The following is a 25,244-nucleotide window of genomic DNA, read 5'->3' as shown; positions in this document are numbered from 1 at the left end:
GGCCTTGTCTTCCTTGAGTGTTCCTTTAGCACCTCGATTGTCCAGTGCCCCACCTAATTGGCAGGTTTCCTGCTTCTGATGTGCTTAGAAAATTTATTGCTCTTAGTTTGTGTCTTTTTCTAGTTGCTTTTCAGAATAGGTTTTTTTTTTCCGCCTGCATAATTCTACTTTTACACTTGACTTGCCAGAGTTTATGCTCCTTTCTATTTTCTTCAGTAGAATTTGACTTCCAGTTTTTAAAGGATGTATTTTTGTGTCTCACCGCCTCTTTATTCTGTTTAGCTACGATGGGGCTCTTTTATTTTTGCCCGCTTGCAGGCATTTCACTCTTGTGACTGTTCCATTTAACCAGCCTCCCCATTTTTTGTAGTTCTCAGTTTTGAAGTTAAGTGCTACTGTGGTGAGCTTCTTTGGTATTTTGCCCCCTACAAGGATGTTAAATTTAATTACGTTATAGTTGCTATTACCAAATGATTCAGCTCTATTCACCTCTTGGATCAGATCCTATATGCCACTGTAGATATAACTTTTAAAAACTAGGTTTTGGGTAGGGAAGCCTGAGCGAACACTACAAAACTGGCCATTTCGTAATGTAGCTTTGTATTAAAGTCCTATCCATATAGCATATACAACTCCCACTCGGCAATACACATCTCCAAGATTTATTCAGATTTCACATTAACCTTGGACTCTGTGTCAACTATAGACCCTCCAGGCTCTCTCCCTGCCTTGGAGAAGCTGAGACACCCCCATGATCCCTCTCCTGTACAAACAGACAGACCCTTCTCCCAGCACTCCAAAGCAGTTGTCAGCCAGGGGAGCCGTGAAGGAGCATGAGTCAGACTCCCTGTCTGTCATGGTGGAATTATTCTGTGGGGATTGCGAGACCGTCTCGGGCTAGACTTGGCTATCTCCAAAAGAAATAAAAAGGTGGATTATTCTAGGCTAGAATCATGTGCTGCTGCTCTTTTCATAGCAGTGGGTGAGGAAAGACTCCATGCTAAAGCTATATTTAGATAAATATCGATACTAAATGAGCAGCCTCCTACTCTAACGGCAGCTTTTGAAACCACGGAGCTTTGCAGGCTTCAATTACCTAGTTAGGAGGAATCCAGTCTGTTCAGACACTGTCCTCCCCCTCCCTCCTCCTGCTGCTAAGTCAGGTTTGTTTGTTTCAGATGATATCTTGTGTGTTGCTAAGTACTTGGCTTCAAGTTTGAACTTCCTGCCAATCTGTGAAATGAAATCAATGTGTGACCCTATTTGACAGATGCACGGAGAAGTGATCAGTGCTGGCTCTAGCTTTCAATAGGTTGGGGCTGCTGGGAGACTTGGAGAGACATGAAAGTTATCTGTTCCCCATTTGGCATCATGCAATGCAGTATAGAGTCTTCCTGTGATGCTCGGGAGGGATCGCGTCCAGAGGAAAAGCAAGCTGTATTGTTTCTTTTGAGGGCAGGAAGGACTGAGGAGGAGGAGACCTGGCTTTAGTTTCTGCCTGTGTGCCTTCAGGCCAGTCACGACCTATGGATAAGTTTAGAATCTCTCTAGAGGAAAGAGAGGCACAAATGTGGATGTAGCTAAACCTGTGCCAGCACTATCTGTGGGGAAACATCTAGGAGAGGCTCATCCAGCACTGGAGGGTGTCCTAGCATAGGGTTAGAGTGCTATGAGAAGATGGCAGCTAGTTTTTGTAGTGACTGACCTGAAAACAATAGGTATCCCCAATACAACAGCTGCCTCCCTGATTACCACTTACATAAGAATGAACATGGGGGGTCAGACTGATGGTCCAGCTAGCCCAGTGGCTGGTGCCAGATCATGCTTTAGAAGGAAAGAACAACAAGAGTAATTATCAAGTGATCCATCCAGTCGTCCATTCCTAGCTTCTGGCAGTCAGAGGCTAGGAACACCCAGAGCCTGGGGTTCCATCCCTGACTATCTTGGCTAATAGACCTATCCTCCAGGAACATATCTAATTCTTTTTTGAACCCTGTTATACTTTTGGCCTTCACAGCATCTCCGGGCAACGAGTTGCACAGGTTGACTGTGTGGTGTGTGAAGTAGTACTTCCTTGGGTTTTAAATCTGCTGCCTGTTAATGTCATTGGGTGACCCCTGGTTCGTGTGTTTATATAGAGGGGTAAATAACTTTCCCTCTTCACTCTCTCCACACCAGTCATGATTTTATAGACCCCTGAGTCATCTCTTTTTTAAGTTGAACAGTCCCAGTCATCTTAATCTCTCCTTGTATGGAAGCTGTTCCATTCCTCTAATAATTTTTGTTGCCCTTCTTTGTGCCTTGTCCACTCCATTGATCCTTCTCAGCAACGTGGCCTTGCAGACTGAGCTCTCCATTCTCCTGGGGTTTTTGTGCTCATCCTCATGGTGCTCATGTCTACTCAGAGGGTCTCTCTGTGGGTAGAAGCATGTTGGTACTGGAGAAATTTCCACAGCAGCTGCCTGTGCTGTACCTCTTCTGTGATTAGGAGACTGTCTGCAGCTTCTTTCAAACACTCTGTCTGGGAAGTTCCCCTACTAGGGAGTCAGACTTGCTGCCTTTTCCAAGCCTGGTTGCCGAGTCAAGCCCGTTCGCTGTGTTGTGACCTGTTTCAGTTCTGCACCTAGGATTAACAAGTGCTGCTCTGCATCTGTGCCTGCAGTGTCCAGTGAGAACTTGCTCTTTGGAGCAAGCACCTGGCTCTACACTCTGCTGGTTGGCTCATGAGCAGCTGTAGAGGGGCAGTTGGGCTGTAGTCATTGTCACTCAATCCCTGCTAGCCGTTCTACATGGAGCTTCATCCTTGGGGTGGTTAAAAGAAAGAAGCTGTGAGTGTGTGAGATCTCCCCTTTGCACAGCTTAGGGCTTCCATGCAGAATGCCTCTGTGTTGCTACCCTCCAGAGAGTGATGCCCCTCTCACAGGTATGGTCTCCATGTGTGCTCTCCCCTTGTGAACAAGTGTTGTTAGGGGATGGTGCGTGGATTGGTCTCGCTCCGTGGGGCACTCCATCCTGACCTCTTTAGAAAGCTGCAAAAAAATGTGGTTAACTTCTTAATTGATTTTCATTCTCACTCTGGCCGGGACATTCTTGGGAGCCCTGGGTTCAAGTTCCTGTTCAGCCGTAGACTTCCTTTGTGACACTGTGCAAGTCACTTAACCTCTCTGGGACCCAGTTCTCCAGCTGAGTAATGGGGGCTGTGAGGGTAAATCCATATGCCCTTGGAGGATGCTCTGCTACTAGTGAGAGCCATACATCCTTAGAGGAAGCCCTGGTGGTAGGCTGAGCATGGAGGGCTGGAAATCTCACCAGTGCTTGTTTTTGCAGCATGTGAAAACCAGTCTTGTAAAAATGAGTGGTTTGGATGTAGCCCTTCTGACAAATAAGCCCCCAGCACAGTGCAAATTGCACCTGTTGACAGATGTAACGCTCACTTTCTTGACCTGTCATTTGACCTGCCTAATAGAATCAATGAAAGCTTCAGACAGGTTAAATGCCTTAGCTACACAGGGTGAGGGTCAAAATTCATGATGAGCTAACCAGGGGCAGGAGCCTATTGCAGATTTCATCAGTGGAAGCAAAATGGGACTTGTTTGTTTCATGGATAGCAGATTTCCTCAGTGAAAGCCAATGTAAAAGAGTGGGTTTTTTTTTTTTGTTGGACCCAAATGAGCAGAATTTGGAGACTTCTGCTTTTTTGAGGTTGGGAGTGGAGAGGGTTACCGTACCTCTGACACTCAGGCTCCGATGCAGTTATAGCATCAAATAAGTTACCCCATTGTTTGGCTTAGCAGGATAGTGATTCAGAATGGAGCAGGCTGGGTGTTTGTCTGGGAAAGAGTTTAGAGGGGCTTGGAAATAGCTGAAAGAACTTATAGGTGAAGCTCAGATCAGCTGGGAAGCACTGTTTGAACAGTTCTCCTCTAGTGGTGGTGTCCCTGGATATTTCACATTTGTTATTGGTTTGGTTTGGATGAGGGTTGACTGTTTGGAGGTAACTTTATAGGAGGCTGAAATGCTGAAGGCGTGTGCAGGGGCATGATTGCTTCAATGTGCTCCAGAGACCACTCCAGAGCTCTGATTAGCCACAGAATGCTGCCAGCCCTGACCAATATCCTCCAGGGCTCAAAAACCTCACCAAGCCCATTCCTGTCCACTCATGAGGAACGCACGATTAATGCCATGTTTTCGAGGGCCCCTTCTCCCTGCTGGGTCAGACACATCGCCCTTGAAAAGAAAAGGCAGAGTGACTCAATTATGGGCTGGCGCTGGATCCAGGGCAGTGCTCAGTATGTATTAGTCCAGGCAGCCCAAGTGAAAAGTGAAGTGAAGTGAAACAGAAGTGAAACAGGTCATTAAGGCAACCCAGAATAAATCAATGGGTGAGAGCCTAGTCCTGAAGGGCTAGGCCACCCACTGCTACCCATCGAACTATGGACAATGCATAAACGTTCTCACTGAGTCTTTGTTGGAGTTCCCTTAATTTCCTTGGGTAAATTAGTAGCAATGCATTAGGCCATTTCCCTGGTGGGATATATTGCAACTGAGCACTAATTGCTATTTGTAAGATGATGGACCCAGTCAGGCCTGCTGCTAGCTTCAACAGACCTGTATTTTGGCTTTTTCAAACACTTTAGTACCCTAATTCAAATACTTGTTTACTTAGGGTTTGAACTTCCAAGTACTACCCTGAGTGGCCTGCTGACATCCATGGCAGTAAGCGTGGTGCATGACAGGGTTTGCGGGACTGAGCCCTAGTCCGCTTTGGTTGGTAGTTTTTTGAAATTCCCAGGGACCTTGTCTCTTTAAATCATGTTGCAAAGGAGCAAAATACCTTCCCCCTGCTACTAGCAACACTGTAGGTTAGGAGTGAAAGAACTTTAATCCTCTAGGGCTAGATTTTCCAGAAAAGGCAAATTTTGTGTAAAACTGTCAGTTTCCCTTCTTGTTCGGTCAGTTTTACTGATGCAACTCTGAGACCCTTCAATTTGGGGTTCACCTGCAATAAGGGAGTGTGTGTCTGTGTCTCCTTTTTGTGGCTGTTTCTAATAGAAGCTGACATAGGTGGAAACGCATCTGTGAGTGTCAATGTTTTTGAAAAGCTCATTTGCACCAAGTACGTGGTGGGCCCAGTTTAAGTTGCCTCCTGGTGTGATAGTCACTCCCTGGAGAGGAAGGCTTAAAGTTCCGGTTAGGAGTCCTGGCAACCACAAGCTCCAATCCCAAGAGCTGACTCCTCAATGAGGTAAAGCCTGGTCCGTGCTGTTTTCTAGTTTTGAGCCTTTATCATGAAACCTTAAAAACGGATTGGCTAGTGAGGAGACTTTCAAACTCCCCTTGGCATGCAGGCTGGGCCCCAGGCACCAGGCTGGATGCTGGTCAGCTAAGCACAGGGCTATACCGATTTGCAATACATGATGCAGCTTGACTGACCCTTCATAAAACCTCTCCTAGCCTCAGGATCCAGGGTGCGCTCATTAGCCCTGCCTGAGCTCTGCTCGCTTCAGGAGGGAATGGTGTTCGTGTGCCATATTAGAATAACCCCTCCCAGCCTGGCTAGGGTGAACACCAATTAAGTCCTAGTAGTGCTGTTGTCAATTGAATGGGGGACAAATAGGATGTTGGTTTCCAAGGAGGGTATAACTGGTTGGACCTCCCTGGTCTCTTGTGCTAGAGTTCACTAGCACCTAGCTAGGTGCTGAAAGCAGACAAGAAGAAAGGCTTGGGGCCCCTTGCAACATCTCCTGTTAAAGAGGTGGGTTCACTGTGAAACCCAGTTCTACAGCAATCATTCCCTCCCCCAGTTCTGCCTCCCTGAGGTAATGGCTCTTGATGTGCTGGGGCCCTGCAGCTGCTCTTTGCCCCTTTCAGTGCGTTCAGCTGTGCTTGCATTCTGTTCCAGTCCTGCAGGTTCGTTATAGTAACACTTTACATTGACCTAACTCCTGCTATTAATTTAGAATGACTGTCCCCAGTGAGGTAGGTCAATATCTCCATTTTACAGATGAGGAAACTAAGAGAGATTAGGGGCTAAGTCTGAAAGGTGCTGAGTGCTTTCTGTGTCCCTCTGCCTGTTCCACTGGCTTCTTGCCATTCCCGATGAGCTGGAACACACCAGTGCAGTGAGCTGCTCTTCAAATGACCCACTACAGAGATCTATGTATGGAAAGGGAGGAATAATATTTCTCCCTCCTTCAGGAGGAATTAGTGGTCCCTGGGAGAAGTCAGGTGTACGCACATCTTTCCACAGCCCTGACTCCCTGCTCTCTCATGCTGGGGTTCTTCAAGATTGCATTGCCCTCTTTTGATCCCTATTTATTGTGCAGGGGTGAGACAGAGGGCAAGAAGTGCAAGCCTTCACTATACTGCCTTCAGTGCACATGCACCATTACTTTTGTCCTGTGTTTGTACAGCACCGAGCACAATGGGGTCCTGGCCCCTGACTGGGCCTCACAGGTGTTACTGCAGTACCTGTGAAGAATAGCAACAGGATGTTCATGCAGATTATGGGTGCTGGGGCTTCACTCCATTTCAGTCTGGATAAAGACACAGACAGATGATCTGACTCTCTAGGTGTTGGGCACTCCAGCAACCTCTGAGCCACGTGGGCCTGCAGCTAGAAAACAGTCCTGAGGAGGAAAATGGGAGTGAAGCAGGAAAAGGGAACCTGCTGGATAAGGTGTGTCGGGCTGGGTGTGACGCCAGACAGAAGGGGGTGGGAATGGCTGTGTTACAGGACTTGGACCTGTGGGAGTGAACGGGAACAGGCTGGTAAAATAGCCCAATAAGGGGGATTGCCTGAATCTTTGGTGCCACCCACGCCTCCTTCACACTCCAGCCCCTATCACAAACTACATCATTCATCTTCAGCTCAACCCATGGCTACCCCAGGGTCCTGGAAGGCTGTGCTGTCACTGAGTTGTGGCCTATTGGCTCAGCTCTTCTGTCTCCTGGGAGGGATGGGCTCTCCACCTTGCTAGGTGGTAACCTGCCAGGTGCTGTGCCAGGATGTGGCTCATCTGATCTCCAGTCTCCAATAGTGGTCCACAGCAAATGCTACAGGGTGGACAAACTGTCCTGGCCCTGTGGTCACTGTACAGGATCAGATGCCCTCCCCAAACTTGGCAGATACAGAATGCCTCCTCCAAGGGGAAACTGTCCTGGCTCCAGCTCGGAACAACCAGCCCCAGCAGCCACGGCACTGGTGAGGGTGCTCACTCCTGGGTTTGGACTCAGAGTAGGGGCAGGTTTGGCTGGGGGGATTATACACCGCCCAAGGGCTGCGTCCCGGCACAGGGCCTGGGGGAAAGGTTCCCTCTACCTCTCCACAGACCCTCCCTCCAGGCACTCGGGGCGGGGGGCACCGTCTGCAGGCCCCTCGCAGCTCAGTGGGGCTGGGCGGGGGAGCAGGGCGTCGGGGACTCCGGGTAAGAGCACGGGGAGGGCGGGTGCCGCGGGGGAAGGAAGCGCCAGGGGCCCCGAGATTTGGAAGGGGGCGCACGCGGTCGGGGAGCGCTGGTGCGCAGCGCATGAACCCCGCAGGTTTGGAGGGGGCCGCGCACGGGACCCAGGGGCGAGTGCGGAGCCCGGCGGCTGAGGGGGCGCGCGGAAGTTGGGGGGCCCCGGGCGCGCAGGGGCCGGGCTGGGAGCGGGGAGGCGCTAGGGCCCCGCAGCCGGGCCTGGCGGAGCGGGGGTGGGACCCGAGCGGCAGCCGCAGAAACCGCTAGGTCCCATCCAGAGCGCAGCAGCCGGACGCTTCGCCGCCGGCAGCCGCGGACCCCCCCGTCCCACCCGACCATGCCGCGGGCAGCGCAGGGCACCGGGCAGTCGCGGGAGGCAGCCGGGCGCCGGGGCGGCTCCGGGGGGGTGTGAGGGCGGAGAGCCCCTGGGAAGGAGCCGGGACCCTGCGCATGGCTGCCCCCGGGACCTGGCTGTAGGGTGCCCGCACCCCTGTGCGCCCAGGGCCGGCCCTTCCTCCAGCGGAGCCCCGGCCGGGGGCGGCGTCTCGTGGCTCGGGGGCGCCCGGCGAGGATGGGCTGATGGGCTCGGGGCCGCCCCGTGGGATGCGCTGCGCGGCCGGGCTGCTCTGCCTGGCCGCCTGGCTGTGCGCGGGGGGCGCCCGCAGCTGCCCCGCGCAGACCCCGCGCTGCAAGTGCGTGGGGGAGCGGCCCAAGGGGCCGGGCCTGCCCGGCGCGGCCCGCAGGAAGGTGATTTGCAGCGACCAGGAGCTGCTGGAGCCGCCCGACCCGCGCCTGCTGCCCAACGCCACGGTCAGCCTGTGAGTAGCGAGCGCTCGGCGCGGGCGCGGGGCAGGGCGCTTGGGGCGCTGCGCCGGGGCAGAGACAGCCCCGAGCCCCGGCTGCCGGGACCCCCCGTCCCCCGGCACCCAACAGCCCCTGGTTCCTGCTGCCCCCCCCCCCCCCAGCGGCCACCGACCGGACCCCAACAGCCCCTGGTTCCTGCTGCCCCCCCCCCAGCGGCCACCGACCGGACCCCAACAGCCCCTGGTTCCTGCTGCCCCCCCCCAGCGGCCACCGACCGGACCCCAACAGCCCCTGGTTCCTGCTGCCCCCCCCCAGCGGCCACCGACCGGACCCCAACAGCCCCTGGTTCCTGCTGCCCCCTCCAGCCCCTGGTTCCTGCTGCCCCCCACAGCGGCCACCGACCGGACCCCAACAGCCCCTGGTTCCTGCTGCCCCCCCCCCAGCGGCCACCGACCGGACCCCAACAGCCCCTGGTTCCTGCTGCCCCCCCCCCAGCGGCCACCGACCGGACCCCAACAGCCGCTGGTTCCTGCTGCCCCCCCCCAGCGGCCACCGACCGGACCCCAACAGCCCCTGGTTCCTGCTGCCCCCCCCCAGCGGCCACCGACCGGACCCCAACAGCCCCTGGTTCCTGCTGCCCCCTCCAGCCCCTGGTTCCTGCTGCCCCCCACAGCGGCCACCGACCGGACCCCAACAGCCCCTGGTTCCTGCTGCCCCCCCCCCCCAGCGGCCACCGACCGGACCCCAACAGCCCCTGGTTCCTGCTGCCTCCCCCAGCGGCCACCGACCGGACCCCAACAGCCCCTGGTTCCTGCTGCCCCCCCCAGCGGCCACCGACCGGACCCCAACAGCCCCTGGTTCCTGCTGCCCCCCCCCCAGCGGCCACCGACCGGACCCCAACAGCCCCTGGTTCCTGCTGCCCCCCCCCAGCGGCCACCGACCGGACCCCAACAGCCCCTGGTTCCTGCTGCCTCCCCCAGCGGCCACCGACTGGACCCCAACAGCCCCTGGTTCCTGCTGCCCCCCCCAGCGGCCACCGACTGGACCCCAACAGCCCCTGGTTCCTGCTGCCCCCCCCAGCGGCCACCGACCGGACCCCAACAGCCCCTGGTTCCTGCTGCCCACCCCCAGCGGCCACCGACCGGACCCCAACAGCCCCTGGTTCCTGCTGCCTCCCCCAGCGGCCACCGACCGGACCCCAACAGCCCCTGGTTCCTGCTGCCTCCCCCAGCGGCCACCGACCGGACCCCAACAGCCCCTGGTTCCTGCTGCCTCCCCCAGCGGCCACCGACCGGACCCCAACAGCCCCTGGTTCCTGCTGCCCCCCCCCAGCGGCCACCGACTGGACCCCAACAGCCCCTGGTTCCTGCTGCCTCCCCCAGCGGCCACCGACTGGACCCCAACAGCCCCTGGTTCCTGCTGCCCCCCCCCAGCGGCCACCGACCAGACCCCAACAGCCCCTGGTTCCTGCTGCCCCCTCCAGCCCCTGGTTCCTGCTGCCCCCCCCAGCGGCCACCGACCGGACCCCAACAGCCCCTGGTTCCTGCTGCCCCCCCCAGCGGCCACCGACCGGACCCCAACAGCCCCTGGTTCCTGCTGCCCCCCCCAGCGGCCACCGACTGGACCCCAACAGCCCCTGGTTCCTGCTGCCCCCCCCAGCGGCCACCGACCGGACCCCAACAGCCCCTGGTTCCTGCTGCCTCCCCCAGCGGCCACCGACCGGACCCCTCCAGCCCCTGGTTCCTGCTGCCCCCTCCAGCCCCTGGTTCCTGCTGCCCCCCCCAGCGGCCACCGACCGGACCCCAACAGCCCCTGGTTCCTACTGCCCCCCCCAGCGGCCACCGACCGGACCCCTCCAGCCCCTGGTTCCTGCTGCCCCCTCCAGCCCCTGGTTCCTGCTGCCCCCTCCAGCCCCTGGTTCCTGCTGCCCCCCCCAGCGGCCACCGACCGGACCCCAACAGCCCCTGGTTCCTGCTGCCCCCCCCCCAGCGGCCACCGACCGGACCCCAACAGCCCCTGGTTCCTGCTGCCTCCCCCAGCGGCCACCGACCGGACCCCAACAGCCCCTGGTTCCTGCTGCCCCCCCCCCAGCGGCCACCGACCGGACCCCAACAGCCCCTGGTTCCTGCTGCCCCCCCCCAGCGGCCACCGACCGGACCCCAACAGCCCCTGGTTCCTGCTGCCCCCCCCCCAGCGGCCACCGACCGGACCCCAACAGCCCCTGGTTCCTGCTGCCTCCCCCAGCGGCCACCGACTGGACCCCAACAGCCCCTGGTTCCTGCTGCCCCCCCCAGCGGCCACCGACCGGACCCCAACAGCCCCTGGTTCCTGCTGCCCCCCCCAGCGGCCACCGACCGGACCCCAACAGCCCCTGGTTCCTGCTGCCCACCCCCAGCGGCCACCGACCGGACCCCAACAGCCCCTGGTTCCTGCTGCCTCCCCCAGCGGCCACCGACCGGACCCCAACAGCCCCTGGTTCCTGCTGCCTCCCCCAGCGGCCACCGACCGGACCCCAACAGCCCCTGGTTCCTGCTGCCTCCCCCAGCGGCCACCGACCGGACCCCAACAGCCCCTGGTTCCTGCTGCCCCCCCACCAGCGGCCACCGACCGGACCCCAACAGCCCCTGGTTCCTGCTGCCCCCTCCAGCCCCTGGTTCCTGCTGCCCCCCCCAGCGGCCACCGACCGGACCCCAACAGCCCCTGGTTCCTGCTGCCCCCCCCAGCGGCCACCGACCGGACCCCAACAGCCCCTGGTTCCTGCTGCCCCCCCCAGCGGCCACCGACCGGACCCCAACAGCCCCTGGTTCCTGCTGCCCCCCCCAGCGGCCACCGACTGGACCCCAACAGCCCCTGGTTCCTGCTGCCCCCCCCAGCGGCCACCGACCGGACCCCAACAGCCCCTGGTTCCTGCTGCCTCCCCCAGCGGCCACCGACCGGACCCCTCCAGCCCCTGGTTCCTGCTGCCCCCTCCAGCCCCTGGTTCCTGCTGCCCCCCCCAGCGGCCACCGACCGGACCCCAACAGCCCCTGGTTCCTACTGCCCCCCCCAGCGGCCACCGACCGGACCCCTCCAGCCCCTGGTTCCTGCTGCCCCCTCCAGCCCCTGGTTCCTGCTGCCCCCTCCAGCCCCTGGTTCCTGCTGCCCCCCCCAGCGGCCACCGACCGGACCCCAACAGCCCCTGGTTCCTGCTGCCCCCCCCCCAGCGGCCACCGACCGGACCCCAACAGCCCCTGGTTCCTGCTGCCTCCCCCAGCGGCCACCGACCGGACCCCAACAGCCCCTGGTTCCTGCTGCCCCCCCCCCAGCGGCCACCGACCGGACCCCAACAGCCCCTGGTTCCTGCTGCCCCCCCCCAGCGGCCACCGACCGGACCCCTCCAGCCCCTGGTTCCTGCTGCCCCCTCCAGCCCCTGGTTCCTGCTGCCCCCCCCAGCGGCCACCGACCGGACCCCAACAGCCCCTGGTTCCTACTGCCCCCCCCAGCGGCCACCGACCGGACCCCAACAGCCCCTGGTTCCTACTGCCCCCCCCAGCGGCCACCGACCGGACCCCAACAGCCCCTGGTTCCTGCTGCCCCCCCCCCAGCGGCCACCGACCGGACCCCAACAGCCCCTGGTTCCTGCTGCCCCCCACAGCGGCCACCGACCGGACCCCAACAGCCCCTGGTTCCTGCTGCCTCCCCCAGCGGCCACCGACCGGACCCCAACAGCCCCTGGTTCCTGCTGCCCCCCCCCAGCGGCCACCGACTGGACCCCAACAGCCCCTGGTTCCTGCTGCCCCCCCCAGCGGCCACCGACCGGACCCCAACAGCCCCTGGTTCCTGCTGCCCCCCCCCAGCGGCCACCGACCGGACCCCAACAGCCCCTGGTTCCTGCTGCCCCCCCCAGCGGCCACCGACCGGACCCCAACAGCCCCTGGTTCCTGCTGCCCCCCCCAGCGGCCACCGACCGGACCCCAACAGCCCCTGGTTCCTGCTGCCCCCCCCCAGCGGCCACCGACCGGACCCCAACAGCCCCTGGTTCTTGCTGCCCCCCCCCAGCGGCCACCGACCGGACCCCAACAGCCCCTGGTTCCTGCTGCCTCCCCCAGCGGCCACCGACCGGACCCCAACAGCCCCTGGTTCCTGCTGCCCCCCCCCAGCGGCCACCGACCGGACCCCAACAGCCCCTGGTTCCTGCTGCCCCCCCCCAGCGGCCACCGACCAGACCCCAACAGCCCCTGGTTCCTGCTGCCTCCCCCAGCGGCTACCGACCGGACCCCAACAGCCCCTGGTTCCTGCTGCCCCCCCCAGCGGCCATCGACCGGCCCCCTCCAGCCCCTGGTTCCTGCTGCCCCCTCCAGCCCCTGGTTCCTGCTGCCCCCTCCAGCCCCTGGTTCCTGCTGCCCCCTCCAGCACACACTGTCCCCCCCCTCTTGCCCCTCTAGCACCCACTGCCCTCACCCGCCGTCCGTACCCCTAACAGCCCCTGGTTCCTGCCACCCTGTCCAGCACCCACTGCCCCCCCCATCTGCTGATCTCCCAGCACCCACTGTCCGTACCCCTAACAGCCACTGGTTCCTGCTGCCTTGTCCAGCACCCACTGCCCCCCTTCTGCTGGTCCCTCCCGCACTCACTGTCTGTACTCCTGCCTGCTCCCAGCATGATGCCCCCCATACCTGCTCCCTATGCACTCAGAATGACTCCCGTTGCCAACCCCACATCCAGTGTGCCCCTCTCTACCTGCCCCCCAGCACCCACCATCCCCAGCCATCAATCTCTCCTGTCTGCCCCCAGCACCCACCCTGATTCTCCCTACCTGCCCCATACACACCCAAAATGACTTCCCTGTCTACCCCTGTGCATTTCTGCATTCCCCCAACACCCTACCCAGTGCCACCCGGTGACTGCTCCCAACACCCCTAAAGTTCTCCTGCCAGCCCCTCCACTTGCCCCCCCAGCACTCTCACATACATCTCTCTTTTTTCCTCCAGTCACTTTGCTTCCCTTATGCCAGACTCTTTCCCTGTGTGTAAACTCCGCTGGGCTGTTGGAATCCAGGGCCCAGCACTCCCTGGCCAGAGGGACGGTGGGAAGTGTGTGTGTGTGTTTGTTTGTTTGAGGGCTGTAAGCAGGCACCGTTTCCAAACCACATAATGATCAGGCCAGGCCCCTGCCCTGGGGAGGCGGGGGTGGAGGGGTGGGGCTGAGAGTTCAGGCACATGACTGGGATGATGATGACTTCTGTTGCGGGACCAGGGCTCACTTGCAATGGAGGTGAGGTGAATGGAGGAGGCTGTGTGTTGGAGCCTTGCACACACCGACCTTGTCTGTACAGAACAAGACTTAATTTCCTAGGGTCTCCCATCGTCGCAGCTGTGCCCCGGGGGTGACAGTGGAAGCTGGTGCGGGCAAGGTACTGTCAGTGTTCTAGCCGCCATGGGGTCTGAGTGCACCGGTGGGAAACGAGCATAAGCACAGCCAGGGTGTGGGGGGCCGTTCCTAGAACATCTGTGACCTGGAAGAAGGCTCCATGCAGGGAGGATAGAAAACCCACGGGCAGCAACTCAGGCTCCAACTGCGTCTTGGACCTGGCGGCTTCCAAACGTGCCATTCTTGGTGCACTTGTTGGGCCCAGTCTCGCAGCCTGTGCTTAGGCCAATAGTTCCACTGACTTCATTAGCACCACTCACCAGAATAAGGTCCATCCAGTCTCAGACCTGTTCGTATCAGTCATAGTCTTTAAGAAGACTGGAAGAATGGAAGTGGCTGGATAGGTGAGGTCATGACTGTAAAAAATTCTCTTTGTGGGCCTGATCCAGAGCCCACTGAAGCTAGTGGAAAAAGGCCCATTGATTTCAGTGGGCCTTGAATCAGGATGGGTCCTGTTTCCTACTGGGCTGTATTGGCAAAAGTTCCTAGTGCAGACCAGGCCTGAAAATCAGTTTCACTTTGGTTTATAGTCAATTTCATTTCCACCTTTTCCTTTGGCAACATCTGGGGCTTTACACAGAGAGCTTTTGTTTGAAAACAACTGTTTCCACTGGAAATAATAACGCACACCTTTCTTAAAATAGCTCCCCTCCCCTCAGTTTGATCTGGCAATGTAAAGTAGGGAAAGTTTTAAAAGTTCCGTCTGTCTTTTCATTGTAACACTTGATTTTCAGTGGCTTGTGTACACAGACGAGGTCTCGCAGTTGAAATTGTCTTAAAAGTCCTCGGAACCCCACTTTGTCATTTGAGGCAGTTAATACTACTTTATGCTTATTTAGACCCTGATCCTGCAAAGGCTTTTGCACTTGCTTAGCCATACATGCAGTAAGCAGGGTTCACTGGGACTGCCCGCAGGGTGTGATGTTAAGCATATGGGTTGAGTCCCTGATCTTGCAGAGACTTAGGTGTGTGCTTCATTCTGTACATTGTGAATTGTCCTATTAAAGTCAACAGGACTATTTGCAGTGCATAAAGTCAAGCACTTGCATAAGTGTTTGTAGGACTGGGGCATGTTTTCTGAGCTCCAGCACATAGGCAGTGGAGCAATTTTTAAAAAGCCAGGCAATGTTCGTGTTCTGTGTTTAACTCTGGTTTGGATTTACTCTTGCATCAGTTTTTTTTTAAGACTGTTAGTATTTGGTGGTGGTGTGCTTAACAGTTTGTTGGGTTTTTTAATGACAAAAGAAGGAAATTTGTTTTTAAAGCCTTGACGTGCATGCAGTGGCAGTGTGGATCATTCAAGTTCAGAAAGGGTGGGGTTACTCTAGCAAGCAAGCCTGGTGCTCTGGTGCCTGACACGTTTGGGGTTCTGTTCATAAAGCGCGTTTTATCCCCCCGGCCCTGTTTTAGCCTGTGCACTGGCATACTTGGCTAATTCTCAGAGTGTGGGTGTTCAGCGCTTTCTGAAAATCAGGTCCCTTTCAGAGATCTCAAGCTGGGTCCTTGAAAAATGAAGCATCCAGATTCTCTAGTCCTTTTTGGAAATCTTGGCCAGTGGGTGCGCCTGCTTGTATGTGTACATATATAGGAATAACCTATTTTGGCAATGTGAAAATCTTCCCACGAAGACAACACTAAAGATGTAACTACAATAATACCCCTGTAAATAGTCCCAAAACAATAAAACCAGTGAATTTCATAATTAACAGTGATACCTGCCATGTGTAATCCACTCTCTCCTTTAATTACCACCATACATAGCTTAGAAATTCTGTTAAGACATCTGATCACTTTTCTCACTTCCCAGAGAAAACTGCTTTTTATTTTATTATTTTTTCAGTTTACATCCCTGCCTCTTCCAAATGTGCACTGGGGCCCTGATTCAGTAGTGCAGTCTTATTCAGTAAAACACACAAGCACATGCTTTAATGCCTTGTTGAACTGGGGCTTGGGTGTGTGGCTAAAGGACTTCATTAGCTGCTGCTGAAATGCTATATAGGAGGAAAGAACCAAACCGCACTGAGCGGCGGGGACGGTGAAAGCAAAATGGGCATTTTGAAGCCTGTCTTTCACTGATTTAACATTGCTAGGTATTACCAATTTTCAGTAATTTGGCTCTTGGAAGGAGAAGCTCATTTGCTGATAGGGTCATATAGAGACAGCAGGCACTGCAAAGTAGCAAAGCCTGATTGACCATACAATGAACATTAAGGGGGCACCACTCAAACCTGACATGAAACTGACAAACACAGGCAGAAAGCTACAAATATTCAGTGACCCCAGACTTTAGTGTCCAACACTAAACGTGATTTATTCTAAACCTTTTCCAGATGGAAAAATCAAAACCAGAGGCTTTTAGCTGATGAGCAGCCCCTTTAGATTACGAGGCCGTAGTGGCTTGGTCTTCCGTCGGGTTTAAAGTAGGAAAGCATCAGTTGGCCCTTGAGAGTCACTGGGCGTTGCGTTCTCTGTAGGTACTCACGCCGCTCTCATCACTGTCATAGCTGAACACCTTCCAGTCCGGCGTTAAGCAACGTGAATAACATCTATTTCTCAATGAGTGCTACTGCTGACAAAACAGTTGCAGTTCAAACCCATTCCGAAGGATCTGACGGGGGAAGATCTCTGGGCAAAGCTCCTGAGTAACTCCCCAGGAGAGACTCTTTAGATAAAGTTGTAGAGCAGCTGATTCTTCGTGGGAAATGTTTGGGTACATTTTGTTTAGAACAATAATAATAACACTTGGCACTTAAAAGTAGGGCCCTAATTCTGGTCGTCTTCAGGTCTGGCCAGAATACACGAACGCGTTAGGCCTGAACAACCAGCCCTAATTCTGGCTGGCTTCTGTGCCCAGGCAAGTTATTCCTGCCAGAAAGTGATGTAACTAGTATGGCACAGGGGTGCATGGGCCCTGGCCAGGGCAGTACGTGCTAAAACACATGGAGCACGCTCCCTGACCCACCGTGAACTGCTCCTCTGCTGTTCTGTCTGCCTGCGGAGGCTGGGGGAGACCAGAATGTTTGAGCTGCAGCCAGAGTGGGGAGCACCCATGCCTGTGGGTGACCCACAGGCAGAACATGGCCCTGCTATGTTGTAAGAGCCCCGATGGTTTGAGTTTTGAGTTTCTCCCTCTTTTTTCTTTTAAACCACTAGGGGTGTTGGATAGAGCAAAGATCTTTGTGGCTTCAGAGCCTCAGCAGTTGCGGCTGCTTATTCACCCCTCAAGTGAGACTCCTTGCTGGTATTACAGTTCTCCCCGCCGCAGCCAGAGGGAAGGCATGGGGAAAATAAGTAGCAGCGAAGAGCTGGTGCATCCAAGATCCTGGTTTCATATGAATGTATCCAGTAATAGAGGCTGGGGTTAGAGAGAACCAGGCACAGAGGCAGAGCCACCTCTAAAGCCTTCCATCAGGTGCTAGAGGGTTGACCTCCATGGATTAAACCCCAGTCTACGCAGCCTGCAATGCTTTGGGCTCTCTTTCCATAGTGGCATGAGTGACTTGGATGAGAGGATCAGAATCCATGTTTTGTGTTTTCCTGCCATGTCTGTGATGCATGGTGGATCCTCATGGAAAGCCTTCTGTTTAGAGAAAGTACAGCTCGTTTTCTCTCCATCCAGCTCCCCGCATGGGGATTGGTGCTACGCAGATAGATAGAAGCAAAACCAGTGAAATGCCAGCAGATGTTTAACTACAGAAATGAATTCCATGTGGTGGAGCATCTCTGGCAAAGGAAGAGGCCTGATGTGCAGAGAACTGGGGATGCTGAGTGCTGGGGATTATCTGCTCTGCCATTCGATTGAAGTCCTCACCTTGTGCCTGAGAAGCTCCACACAGCATTGCAACTCCAGGGGAGCCGCACGGCTAAGGGCTTGAACCTGCCAGGTGCCCAGCACCTTCCAGTCCCATTGAAGGCTGTGGAAGTTGAAGTTGCTCAGTATCTCGCAGGGTCAAGTCTTAAATAGCCACAGCTGTCTTAGCACGACATTCTGTATGGCTTGGCTCCGTCCTCTTGCCAAAGCAACTCCGTCACCTGGAGGCAATTGCTAAGGAAATGGAACAGCTGCAGGTATGGGGTGTTGTTGGCACTGGTTAGAACCTTTGTGCTTTGTTATTGCAAAAAAAGCAATTTCTTCAGCGTACAATCATTGGAAACCTGCCTCTGCCGATGCTCTTCTCTAGCGCCCACGACCCAGGGGCAGGCATGCTCACGTGCGGGGGGAAGTGTGCAAAGGGGGATTAGGCCACTAATATCCTAGTGCAGCTTGAACAAAAGTTGCCAGTTTGCACTTGTTTATGTATGTCTCTCACCCGCCCTTGCAAACACGCATGCATTGGTTCACAGATACGGGTTTATACGTGCCATAGGAGCTGGTCTGTGGCTTGTTTGGGGGCTTTTACAGCTACGCTGGTTGGCACAAAGGGCCATTATCCAAGCTGCAGCACTGTGGATTAGTAATGGAAGAAACACCCGAGGCTCGCCAGACTGTTTTCCTTTCCTTAGGGACAGGGCTGGAGGGTTCCCTAAAGTGCATTCTTCCTGTGTGGGTCACTTATTTTAAGTGGCCCAAGTTGTGGGTTTCCCACCACTTCTCTGGGGAAATCACTTGTCTGCTCAGGATGGTCCATGCCCGCGTTACTATTGCAAATGTCGATACCTTTTGAAATAAAGACCTGGTTTCACAATTTAGCTCCTGTGCATTAGATTCGAAGCAGGTGAGCCCAGTGAAGCAGAGTTTCTCTCTCTCCTCCCTGCCCTTTCTGATACGTGGTAGTGAAGATGCCTGAGAAGACTCTTCGTGGGTTTTGTGAGTGAGATCATCCAGGAGCCCTCAACCTTCTACCTCAGCCACAGGCCTGAGCAACCAGACTTGAGACTGATATATTTGTGTATCCAAAACTGAGCTTCTAATGGCTCCTCTTTTGCAACCATAGTTTATTGTGTGAATGCCGCTGCTCTGTTATAAAGTCCAGCACATCCTTACATGGGGTTCCGTTCAGTCTGGCCTCGCATCGCCCCATCTGGCGGTGTGTGGGTGAAGAGAGAATGCAGTTCTGCCTCTCGTGTCACTTTTGATGTTCGTCCAAAGGCACTGCGAGGTGACGGGACTCTTTCAGACCTGTATTAACAAGGTTTTAATTCCAACCCCCTCGGAATGACCTCTGTGCTAATAGCCTAATGGAAAAAGTACTGTATTCTTAACAAGACACAGATAGCCGTGTTAGGCCATAGCCAACCCTGCTGTTACACACGCAGGAGTCCAAACCTCTTCCAGATGTGGAATTCTAGAGCAGGCCTCATTTATGCGCACAGCTTGATTGCACCAAAATTGCATACTGTCTGGGGGAATATAGGGTTTCGACTTATGACCAATTTCCAGTTCTACTTGAACTGCCCTCGCTGAGTCTTGTTTATCCTGGGCCTCGCAGATGGTTTCTTGCTGAAACCCTTTTCAGCCTCTTATTTGTTATTGATTGGGCTGCAGTTGTGGCAGCTTCCCCCCACCCCCTTCTTCTCTTTGAAAAAATGGTCTCCCAAAGGCAGAGAGACTCTGGCGGCTCGCATGCTGATTTAATCATGGCTAGGCTAGGGAACTGGAACTAAGAAGATTGCACGGTAGAGCACATGTGGACATGAGGGCTCATTCTGCCGGCTTCCGCCTCAACCTCCAGTACCTGCCCAAGGTGTAAAGAGGACACGTCTGTGGAGCAGGCCAAAGTTGTTAGGTCCCTTTGAGGTGGGTGTGAGGGAGGCCGGCCTTTAGAGGAGGGGTACTGTACGTGTATTTGAACAAGCTTCCATTTTGTTAGGAAATGCCTTGGCCAGCAATTACCTTGACCCCTCTCTGAGATGAACCTCAGTGGTTCCTCTCACACTCATCCCGTAGTCCCCATATAGCAGAGACTTTCTGCTCGAGATGGGGTCGCTGAGCGGCTCTGATCTCCGGGACATGTAACCACTCTGCCAAAGGGTTTGAGTGCAAGCTGTTAGGCTCATGCTGGCCAGGGCTGGGGCTGCACAGAGTTCTCCTCCACAGAAGTCCTCAGAGAGTCATTTTCCTGCCTAGTTGTTCTGGTCTGAGTCTGGCCCAAGCTGATAGTGACTGCAAGCTGTTCCCATCTGATGGCTCCTTTGTGCCTGTGTGAAACCACTTTGGTGGGTCTCGGCCCTTCTCCCAGAGAATGCCACCACAGCTGGCACTAATTGGCCCTCTGGTTGGCAGGTTTGCCAGTGGCGATGAAGAATCAACGAACCATGGAAACTGAGCTCTCCTCTGGCCCTCTGAGACAGGCTGAGACACAGACCCATTGTATGATTACAGACCATACAGCAGTCTGTCACCAGAGGATCTGAAGAAGGATGGTCCAGTGCTTAGGATGTTAGCCTAGCACTTGGGAGACGTGGGTTCAAGTCCCTACGCCGATGCTAAGGGCTGTGGGAGAGCCGAGAGGAGCAATATGGTTCAGACAGAGACATCCCTTAGGGGAGGATTTATTAACAGGGATACTCTGTATCCTAGTAAAGAGGGGAGGATGCACGTTGATAAAGTACTGATAGGAACTGAAGAGAAACAGTCAGATGAAAAAAAGTTCCATTCAATTACATCACATGAAGGCAGACAATTAAATATTGACAAATATAATAAGTGCTTATATACAAATGCTAGAAGTCTAAATACTAAGATGGGTGACCTTGAGTGCCTGGTATTAAATGAGGATATAGATATGACAGGCATCGCAGACACTTGGTGGAATGATTAATATCAAATGGGACACAGTAATACCAGGGTACAAAATATATGGGAATGATAGAGTAAGTCGCGCTGTGGGAAAGAAAGCATAGAGTCAAATACAATAAAAATCTTAAATGACTCACACAGTACCATCGAATCTCTATGGACAGAAATTCCATACCTGAACAATAAGAGTGTAGCCGTACGAATATACTATTGATCACCTGACCAAGATGCTAACTGTGATTGTGAAATGCTCAGGGAGATCAGAGAAGCTACAAAAACAAAAACCTCAACTATAATGGGGGATTTCAGCTATCACTATGTTGACTGGGAACGTGTCACCTCAGAACGGGATACAGAGATAAAATTTCTAGACACCGTTAATGACTGCTTCTTGGAGCAGCTAGTCCTGGAAACCACAAGGGGAGAGAGAATTCTTGATTTAGTCCTAAGTGGCCCACAGGATCCGTCCAAAGGTGAATACAGCTGAACCACCTCTGTACCCGATGACTAGCAGATAGCTAATATAATGACAATTTTTAAAACATGCTTCAGAGGCAATCCTGGCAGCTACAGGCTGTTTCAGTACTATAGTTTCAACCAATTTTCCCAGTAAAGAACATTTAGCCTCTGTGTGCCACCGTTTCCCCTCTGTGGAATGGGGGAAATGGCACTGTTCTACCTCACAGGAGTGTTGTGAGGATAAATACATTGTAAATCAGATAAGTATGGAAGAGAGATCTCCGTGCTTCACCAAGGTAAGTCAGTGCTGCTGTTCCTGTTCTGCAGATGGGGAGAGGAAGTGACTCACCCATGGACTCACAGCTGGTCAGCGGCTGAGCCGGGAATAGACCCCACGAGTGATGGGTGCGTGTGTGGGTGCTCAGTGGAAAGTTCCCCTCCCACCCAAGCATTGGGAGGATGTTGACTTTCGCCCCAGAGCAGCTGCTCCTTCCCCATGTGTTCCTGATCATCCCTGAGTGTGAGCATGACTGGCTGGCGGAAGCGAGCATCTGCAAAGCGTTCCAAGGGAGGTAAAGCCTGTAGCCTCCCAGCCTTGTGTTCGCCCCCCAGCGGGCGTGCCGAAGTCCTGGTGCACCCTGGTTCCCGCAGAGCGGGCTGTGGGGTTCCCCGGGAGGGCTGAGCAATGCCCGTGTTCTGTAGGAGCTGCCAGGCTGTGCTGGACTGTAGTCCAGCTTCTCACTGCGGCAGCTGGCAGGCCTGGCATGCGGAGGGAGCATTCTGCTTTGCAGCATGCAGTGGAGCTCCGAATGGATGCGGGCCTGGGGTTTCCTCTGCCCCTCCTAGCCCCTTCGAGCTGTGCCCTTACGGTGTGACGTGCCTAGGTCCGGGGGTGGGGGAGTGCTGGGGGGCCCCACCTTGTGCTGCGGTTGACCAGAAAGGGCCAGCTTGGGCCACAGGGGCTTACACTGCTGCTGGGCCCATCAGTGGGTGCTGGCACCTGAACAGGGGTTGAAAACGAGAGGTGTCGGAAACCAAACCACTGCGCAGGCCGTGGTTAGTGTGCTGCGGGGGTAGGCCAGCCCCGCTCTCTCTGCACCGTATTTCAACCTGGCCACCTCCCCCAGCGCCTCAGGCGGCGGCTTGGGCTCTCGGCTGACTGCCGCTGCCAGGTATCTGGGACGTGAGCGCTAGCCCGCCAAGAGGAGGCTGGGCCAGGAAATCATCAGCTGCCCCCTGGGGTGTGGTCCGGGGGGGAGGAGGACCTGCCTCCTGCTCCCCTGAAGGAGAGGTGGGTGCACAGGCACTGCACTTGGGCTGGAGCAGCTGCTGGAAAGGGCTGAATCGTTTGTTCTGTATCCGTCAATGAAATCCCGGTAGCTGGAATCGATTGCGTCGTCCCTCGGCTGGATTGAAAAGGGGAGCCGGCTCGCCCCGTTCCAGCAGCGTCTTGTATCCATTTGTTCATTGTCCATCCGACGGAGCGAATGCCTCTGCGGCTGCCCTCTCTCACGGAGCGACGCCCTGCCCGGGTCATGTTGCGTTTGCTGTCGGTCCCTGTGCGTGGCTCGCCCCAAAGCGCGATGCCAGCTGGTGAGGGGAGGAACATCTGGGATGCAGGAGCTTGGGAGCGATGGGAGGAAGGGTTCATGCATCAGGCTGGGGAAGAGCCTCCCAAGGAAGCGGTGGCAGGCTCATTTCATGGGACGTTTGGTGTTTGGTCATGAGGTCATGCGCTGGGGAACATGTGGTCAATAACGAGCCTTGCAGCAGCCAGCTGTAAGAGATTGAGCGGCACCCCGATAGTCTTCTCACACCTCTTGAGTTCGGGGCTTGTGTAGCTAGTGGATTTCTTGCCAATCACCATGAGCTCTACTTTGATCCACTTTGGCTGAAAATATTGGCTTTTCCTTATTTTACTGCTGTGACCCACATAATTTAGAAACGACCTCATCCCTCTGACAACAGCTGCACCAGGGCTGTTCCTAAACCACCCTGAAATGCGCAGCTTGAGCCCTGGGCCCTGCCTCTGTTCCATCCTGTTAGGAGTTTCTGGGGACAGCTGCAGAGGGCAGCTGGCTTTGCTGTGGTGCTCTCCTCCCCTCTCCCAAGATCTGCTGTGGCTCTGTCTGAGCTCCTGAAATGTGAGCTGGCAGCTGGTGCTTTGTGCTCCAGGTTTGTGTGGCAAAGGCAGTAAATTACTGTGACGTTAAGGCCAAGCAAGGGGGCTCCATAGGTTGCTCCGGACACCTGTTGCTGCCAGCCAGGCCTGGCAAGCCTCAGGCACCCAGGACAGGTCAATGATGGGGTGGAGCGCAAGCCAGGCCAATTACTCAGACAGCACTTAGCTGCCATCCGTTCCTAGAGAGATCTACGCCCTCTCCGCACGTCTCTGCAAGCATCCCTCGGTTCTACGCACATGTGGGACTTTCCTGCACATGGTTTTATTCCTCTCTGAACCGGGAGGTGGTTTGCTTTTTGAAACGGGTGGCAGTTAAACAGGAAGGCATGCCCTGGAGGGGTGCTCTTTTTTCACTCCTCTCTGAGCACAGTGCTCAAAACGGAGGGCTGTTGTCGTAGTCAGGTGTTGGGCAGGTGAGGTGGCTGCCTGCCTGCCGGCTGGTCCCAATCCTTTGCCAGCAGTGGAGCGGGGGAAGGGAATCTGAGAGCAGCACAGCATGGGCCATAGGGGCAGAGTGGGAGGCAAGGCAGAGGAACGTGGCCCATGCTCCGAGCACAGAACCGGTTGTGCAATAAAAATTAGCATCCACTTATCCTTCCCCAGCACTGGGAGCTTGCCGAGAGTTTCGTGCCTGATCCAGCCGTCGGCACCAGCTCCGTGGGGAGCTTTCTGCAGGAGTGCTCTGCAAAGTGGCGTGTGAGGGATGGCTCAGGGAGGGCAGGGGGGCCTGAGAGCCGTCGGCATGGTGAAAGCTCCAGGCCGTTCACATCCCTGCTTCCCCTACTCTTCTCCTTTGTTTTCTCCTTGTTCCTCACCTTCATTTCAACTCTTCCTCCTTCTGGGGGCATAAATGACATGGCCACTGATCCAGATTTTATAGGGTCTGTTGATGAGACCGTCTAGGTTCCCCCTTTCCCACCCTCTTGCTCTAGGAGCTGCCCCAGCGCCATGCGTTACTGCTTTCGTCTGAGGAATGAGTCGTCCAGGGCACCTAGCCCTGAGCCTGGTGTAAACCTGTTTGCCACATAAAACCTGTTTGCCTTCCTCTCCCAGACTGGGCACATCCGGAGCACCTTTCCCTGAATGGGAGGCACAACATGTAGGCGAGCGCTGCAGGGGTGGGGAAATACCTCGGCCCCTCTTAGCTGCTGGTTACTTGCTGGGCTGCAGTGGGCGTCTGTAAGGTCGTGTTTTCCTCACAGGCAAGAACAAGACGGTGTTATGATGTGACATGGGGTCAGCCCTGGCTCTGTTTGTAATGCAGGGGTCAAGCAGGGCAGACAGGCGTTGTAAGAGCACAGAGGGCTTAAACATGTAATTATGTAATAACATAATATGTAACATGTAATATGGTACCCTTAGCATCTCAGGCTGTCCAAGGGCTTTACTGTGAGAGAGGGGACTGAGCCCTAGCGGTAAGGTGATCTCCCCAAGAGCACACAGCAAGCCTGTTGAGGGAGAAGAGCCCAGGAGTCCTGACTCAGGGTTCTCTGCTCTACTCTCTGCTTCCTGGCATGTTTTATAAAGTGACAGACTTGAGTATGGAGCCATGCATCCTCCCAGCGGGGCGACTCTGCCGGGGCTCTGAGCATGGTTGGATACCCCGTGCTGCCTGCTGTCCTTGTTTGATAGCGAGTTTTGTGATATTTGGTGGCTTTTCTTAAAGCCCCATCTCCTGGAGTCAGGTGATTACATGAGAATCTCAACTTTCTTCTCTCTCTCTCTTTTAAAGTAACTTTCTGGCTTTCTTGGTTGTGGTGAAAAGCCGGAAAAGGTAAATCCTGAAGGCAAATAAGCCCCCAATCTGTATTGTTTTAAAAAAAAAATCTCCTGTTTTTTCAGCCAATCTTCTGATTGTTTTGGCAATACTGGAAACGTCACAGCAGCGTGCCAATTCTCTGCTGGCGCAGGAAGCCCTTCCCCCCAGCTTGGTATCTGATGTGTCGTGGAGGTCTGACGGCCTGCGCCGTGCTGGCCATTTCACACTCTCTCTGGGATTTTATTTTTCCTGTTCTAACAAAAGCAAGTGTTGAAACAATAATTTTCAGCCCTCCAAAATAGCCTGCTTTGACGTGAGCCTCAAGACAACGCCCTGGGCATGTCGCAGCGAAGGGAAGAGCCCCTGAGCGTGTGAAAACAAAGGGGGGAGCTGGCTGGGAGGTAAGGTCAGGGGGTGCCACTTGGTCACTGG

General features: G+C 55.5%; 1 protein-coding gene across 2 annotated transcripts in view; it reads left to right on the top strand.

Annotated features, from left to right (window-relative positions):
- Positions 1-7,603: 7,603 nt before the first annotated feature.
- ADGRA2 (adhesion G protein-coupled receptor A2) overlaps positions 7,604-25,244 on the top strand; it is a 105,703-nt gene continuing 88,062 nt past the window's right edge. Inside the window, exon 1 of one of the 2 annotated variants that reach the window (XM_073325421.1) lies at positions 7,604-8,278. In XM_073325421.1, the coding sequence (XP_073181522.1) occupies positions 8,040-8,278 (239 nt within the window). In that variant the 5' untranslated portion in view covers positions 7,604-8,039. The remainder of the gene's footprint in view (positions 8,279-25,244) is intronic. The other variant, XM_073325422.1, reaches the window with a different exon arrangement.

This window comes from Lepidochelys kempii, chromosome 26 (genome assembly GCF_965140265.1).
Source record: "Lepidochelys kempii isolate rLepKem1 chromosome 26, rLepKem1.hap2, whole genome shotgun sequence".
Taxonomy (NCBI): domain Eukaryota; kingdom Metazoa; phylum Chordata; order Testudines; family Cheloniidae; genus Lepidochelys; species Lepidochelys kempii.
The sequence above is the reverse complement of the archived record's forward strand: the minus strand, read 5'-3'. Positions and strand labels throughout refer to the sequence as shown.